The sequence below is a fragment of the Papaver somniferum genome, unplaced genomic scaffold, assembly GCF_003573695.1.
Source record: "Papaver somniferum cultivar HN1 unplaced genomic scaffold, ASM357369v1 unplaced-scaffold_125, whole genome shotgun sequence".
Classification (NCBI taxonomy): Eukaryota; Viridiplantae; Streptophyta; class Magnoliopsida; order Ranunculales; family Papaveraceae; genus Papaver; species Papaver somniferum.
Genome location: NW_020621603.1, coordinates 7,190,832 through 7,196,831, shown reverse-complemented (window position 1 = coordinate 7,196,831; position 6,000 = coordinate 7,190,832). Strand labels below are relative to the sequence as shown.

General features: G+C 40.3%; 1 protein-coding gene across 1 annotated transcript; it reads right to left on the bottom strand.

The window, feature by feature from the left end:
• Positions 1 to 3,976: 3,976 nt before the first annotated feature.
• On the bottom strand, positions 3,977 to 4,348 carry LOC113331269. The gene has a single exon (XM_026577997.1). The coding sequence runs from the start codon at positions 4,346 to 4,348 to the stop codon at positions 3,977 to 3,979; it is 372 nt and encodes a 123-aa protein (XP_026433782.1).
• Positions 4,349 to 6,000: the final 1,652 nt, after the last annotated feature.

The window sequence follows — 6,000 nt, the reverse complement described above, 5'->3', positions numbered from 1 at the left end:
ATGTTCCATGCTTAACATTTACAACCAATGTTTTGAGAATCGACTTTGGCAAAATAAGAGTCCATATATGTTTTGAGCGATTATTGTTGAGAATAAATCATTAAGCCTTATGTTATGAAAAATGGCCGAATATTTAGTCCCAGTACCTCTCGCCCATTGTGACAAATATTGTGTATATATTTTTATTTTTAAATCTTTACAAGTCCGAGCAACGAACTTTAACTACCACTTTCAAAACTATAACAGAGTACACAGAGGAGGAGCATTGTTCTCAATAATTAGTAAATCAATATCAACCTCGACATGAGTATTATTCATCATAACTTGATTTATCTTGTCAATATATTTTTGTTCTTTCTGGAGGTATAACTCAACATCAAGAGATAAGCTTTCAAGTCTATTTTCAAGCCCTGAAAACACTTCAAGGGATTTTAAACCGGGAGGAGGTTTAGATAGAATTTCTTCTGCATATTTTATTAAATCAGTCATGGAAGAGAATTTTGAAATCCCTGGATCTGGTGGTGTATTTATTGAGATAACACTTATGTCCATATCAGATCGCTACAAACACAGACTTATAAGGTCTTTAATGTGTTTGCCTGCTCTGATACCAATTGAAAATGCGGGGGTCTAACAACCACACCCAACAACTCGTTTGGCAATCTGAGAGGACTTACTCCAATATACTTTCTAGAGAATCAACTAGACAGTCAGACTCAATCTAGAGTAAAGTATATCAAAGAATTTGATATCTCTAACTCTTAATTCAATCCGCAATCAGTAAATAAAATTCTGCTAGCCCGATTGAATATAAGTGGAGGTACTTGAACAGTGCCAAAGACCAATGTTCAAGTGTCAATCAATGTAAATCAACAACCAAAGGTTGAATATTCTAATTGATTGATCTTAACGCACAAACTATGATATTTCAATTATATAACAAAATATAATGAGGAAAAAAAATAACACAGACACCAAAATTTTGTTAACGAGGAAACTGCAAATGCAGAAAAACCCCAGGACCTAATCCAGATTGAACACCACACTATATTAAGCCGCTACAGACTCCAGCCTACTACCAATTAACTTCGGACTGGACTGTAGTTGAATCCTAATCAATCTCACCTTGATTCAAGGTACAATTGCGTTCCTTACGTCTCTGATCCCAACACGATACTACGCACTTGATTCCCTTAGTTGATCTCACCCACAACCAAGGGTTGCTACGACCAAAAGTCGAAGATTTGATAAACAAATCTGTCTCACGCAGAAAAGTCTATAGATTGAATAAATCTGTCTCCCACAGAAATACCCAAGAGTTTTTGTTCCGTCTTTTGATAAATCAAGGTGAACAAGAACCAATTGATAAACCAGACTTATAATCCCGAAGAACAACCTAGTATTATCAATCACCTCACAATAATCTTAATCGACTAGCGAAACAAGATATCGTGGAATCACAAACGATGAGACGAAGATGTTTGTGATTAGTTTTATCTTGCCTATCGGAGAAATTAATCTCGAGTCAACTATTTTAATTGTACTCAATACGATAGAATCAGGAAAGATTAGAACACACAACTACAAAGAAAATAGTTGGGTCTGGCTTCACAATCCCAATGAAGTCTTTGAAGTCGTTAAGCTACAGGGTCTCGATAGAAACCTAAGGTTAAAGGAGAATCGACTCTAGTTATGAAACTAGTAACACACAGAAGGTATGGGGATTATATTTCCCAGTTGCTAGAGTTCTCCTATATATAGTTTTCAAATCAGTGTTTGCAATCCAAGTTACCTTGGTAACAAAGCATTTAATATTCACTGCAAATATCTTTCAACCGTTAGATCGAACTTAGCTTGTTACACACGAAATGTACCCTCATTTAGGTTTATGTAACCGTACCTAAACGTGTACACCATGTTGGTTCAAAAATATTTAACCGAGGTTAGCCATATGGTTACTCTCATATCAACCTTATTCATCTTAACCATAACTAGTTCAAATGACTGAAATGAAACTAGTTAAAGAGTTGTTCAATTGCTATATTCTCATAGAATTATACAAGAACACAATTGTTTCTGGGTAAAAACTGTTTTTGCTGGTTTTGGTAAATTTGAATGTGTGGATGAGAAACAAACCTAAACCTAAAAAAATGCACTGCACGGGAGTACTTTAGATTCGAGAGATCAATCTGTACAATCCTGGCCTAAACCAAGAAATGACCGTTCCAGTCTTGCTTCAGTCACAAAGTGAAGGAGAAGGGTTGGTCTTAGGGAGGGAAGCGAAGAAGGTGTTGAGACCAAAGTGGTTAATTCTGAAGGTGTGGCTATTTTATGACTTGTATCATAATTTGGAACTGGCTTGCGAAATGAAAGTTATCAGTTCTTTTGTATTTTTCTGGATACTGTGTTGTTATTCTAACCAAAACTCGTGTCTGGTTGAAATAGGTAAAACCTATTTATACAAGTCATATTAAACGCACCCTGATCTTGTAGAAAGTGGGAATGATGGAGTGATGGAGAAGTGGGGTCATGTATAAATGCCAGAAACCACGTTCCCACTATGAAGGAAACGGGTTAGTTTATACCCACTACTTCTTGCCGCCACTAACTGCCCTGCTTTCTGACACTTTCTTATAATGGGCGTGTTGCACGCCGCACGCTGTAAATTGCCAGACCAATACCCTGATGAGCATCCCCCAGTTTGTGACATGTTTGATGTCTCGAGTGTTTTCGTGGAAAACGTGTAGCAGATTACTATGTGTGGAAAGTAAAAGTTAGGAGACTTTCCAAAGGAGAATAACATGTGATGCTATTAGGCTTGTATTGGCTGGTCGCCTAAGACTTTCCACATGCCTGTCAATTCTGTGGTGAATTTGGACGGCTGAGATTGTAACTCATGAGAAAGGGTGGCCATTGATTATGGCCACACTCTGTTGGCGCCTGATAATAGCACAATGTCCAATGGCGTAGTGGCATATTTAGCGCATGCCAGTGACACAATGGCATGTTGGCATAGTTAGCGCATGCCGGTGGCACGGTGGTGCAAGTAGCGCCTGGCGTAGCCATGGCCGCTAGATTTTGGCACATTGGTGTTAGACCCAAATATGGCTTGGCAACATTAGTTCAAGTTGCCACATCAATCCCAATGATCTGGGTATCATTACTTGGATTGGTTGGCGTAACAAATTTACCTAAACTAGGGTTTGGCATTGCCGAAACCCTAATTAGTGTGTGTGGCATGTGGCCACGACACGATGATGTTTTTTTGCAAACGGCGTCATAGCCATGCCAAAGGAACTATATAAAGGCCATAATGTGGAAACGGCCACAAGAGCAAGGGTTGCTATGAGTGGCTATGTTATGGCGCCATTCTTAGGGTTTCCTGGGTCCCGCATAACTCGTGGCATGTTGTGGGGCCCGAAGTGGCGTAATTTGGGCCACGACTGGAAACTAGGGTTTCGATTAAAGCCACTAAAGCAAGGTCGTGTTTCTGATTAGGATACCATAATTGAAGTCTGTTATGGCGTTGGCCATGAACAGAAGGTGGGTTAGCACGTAGGCGCGCTACTTATGACACGTTGACACGTTCGGCATGCTAATGCCGCAAAGCTGCACGTTTGGCATGTTTGGCATGCCAATTAGTGTATTTGCGCGGCATGGCATGTTTGGCATGCCATTAGCACGCCGGAGCGGAATGGCACTTTTTTTTTTTTGCTAAATCATATTAATTTTATTACCAAACAAAACAACAAAGGGTTTTAAAAAATTCAACTGACTGGACAGGCCCAATACAGGAATAAATCAAACTCACAAGTAAAGAAAAATTTAACAATCAAAGCCCATAAACACTAAGCCCACAAATAGACTCCTTACAAAATTTTCAAAATCTAAAGTAAGATGTGTTTTCAGTTTCCATTTCTCCTAAGAAATCTGGTTTATAGTTATAGTCTTCCCATTCTCCTCTTGCTTTGAAAGCTCATTTTTTTGCCATTTTTGTAGCAGAGAAATTAATCACACTATATAAATGTCTGAATGTAATGTTCCTCATATATTTCTTGATGATCTTCCATCTATGCTTGACTATCCAAGGAACTCTCTCTGACATAAAAGCTGTTAAAACTGCTTTGGAGTTCATACTGAAACAAATGTTCATGTATCCTCTTTTTAAAGCCCATTCTCCAGCTATAACCAAAGCTATAACTCCAGCAATGTATGCAGTTGCAATTCCAATCCCTCCTGAGAAAGCACCAATGCATCTTCCTTCACTGTCTCTCCCTACACAACCTACACCTGCTTGACCAGAAGTTCCTCTAACAGCACCATCACCGCAAAGCAATATTTGATTCATCTCTGGGAACTTGAAGAAACATTCTTTCACCATATGAAGATCAGGTCCCCAGTATTGTGCAAATAAAATACAGGATACTGAATGGCACGTTTGGCATGTATGTTTTGCATGCCATTAGCATGTTGGAGAGGTTTTTGGAAAGCCAATTGGATTTGTGACCATCTGGCGCCATTTGCGTTTTTTAACACTGTGGCAGGTTTGGAGCAACCTGATTGGTCAATAGAAAATAGAGGCCGGCCAAGCATGGGCGTGGTCATACTTCCACCGCGCATGGCGGATTTAAAGCGACCTGATTGGTCGATGGGAAATAGGGCCGGAAAGTATGGGACCATCCACAACTCATGTGCGTGTGGCGGGTTTAAGGCGACCTGATTGGTCGACAGGAAACAGGGGCCGGTCGGGCAACATGGGGTGTGTCCACTTGCAAATGGCGCCGGCTGGCCTATGGCCACACCTCCCTTTGTTACTGCTCTTATTCCTAGGCTCCTTTTATTCCTTTTTTTCTGATTTTGGGTAGGATTTTGCACCTACTAATCCACGACGGATTAATTGTCTAGTTCGCCTAAGCTTAATTTCGACCGGCGGGGTCTAATATACTGTGCAGGGCGCAAAACCCTAATTTTTGCAAATTAGTCAGAGTAATATCTGAATCTTGTGAATTATCACAAAATTGATTGAATTATATGTGTTGACACAAAGTTCTTTAAGTTTATTGCCAGAGAGCGATATGCTTTCCGATTGAGTACTTTTATGCAAGGACCTTGACCTTGATACTTGGAAATTCGTGCTACTCTGCTGCGAGTGAACACAAATTTACATGCCATCAATATTAAGGGTTCAGCCGGGGAACATTTCATAGGAAAATACTTGGCAGGCTCCGGTATTAGTGAGTAATGCAGCTAGGAGCTTATACACTCATTAGGCTCTATAGTAGCGAACAATTCATCTAGAAGCTCGAGTTTCAATATAATATGAAGAGAGACATAGGCACTCATCATATTTTGATATATTTTCCAAATTCCCTGTGGAATATAGACATATCAATGTCTACTACATCTGATGCCGGGTTAGGTAGATAGACTTTTACAAATTTAGCCTTGAACTAAAAACCACCATCAACATTAAGTCCCCTGCTTAGCACGTAACAGTGACATTTTTATGGGGTAAGCATGAGATGGTGACAGACGGGAGTAAAATCGAAAAGGAAAGACATGTAGAGGTTACCAGGAAAAGTTTGATTGACCTTCGGTAATAGGCATGAGTGGCCTGTGATCTTTGTACTGGCATGCTGCTAGTTTGGCCACGGAGCGTTTCAGGTTGAGCGGATGGCTTGGACACAGAGCGTTACAGGTTGAGCGGATGGCTTGGTCATGGAGGTTGGTGCCATGGAGCGTTGGCGCTGCGGGCCCAGCTGCCTTCTTCCGTGCATGGTCCAAAAGAAAACCCTCCTCTAATAGAATTCCAATAGCACCCTGCATATAAAAAGGTGTGCTAATCTTCCTCGCCTTTTATTATTCTCTCGTCTGCTTCTTGTGTTCGTTTGCAGCAGCTCGATCATAAGCGTGACAATCGTTAGCGGCAAGGTAAGTTCATCTTCTCTTCGTGTTTTAGTTACGAGTGTAATATCCATGAGTACTTGATCAATTTTGGAC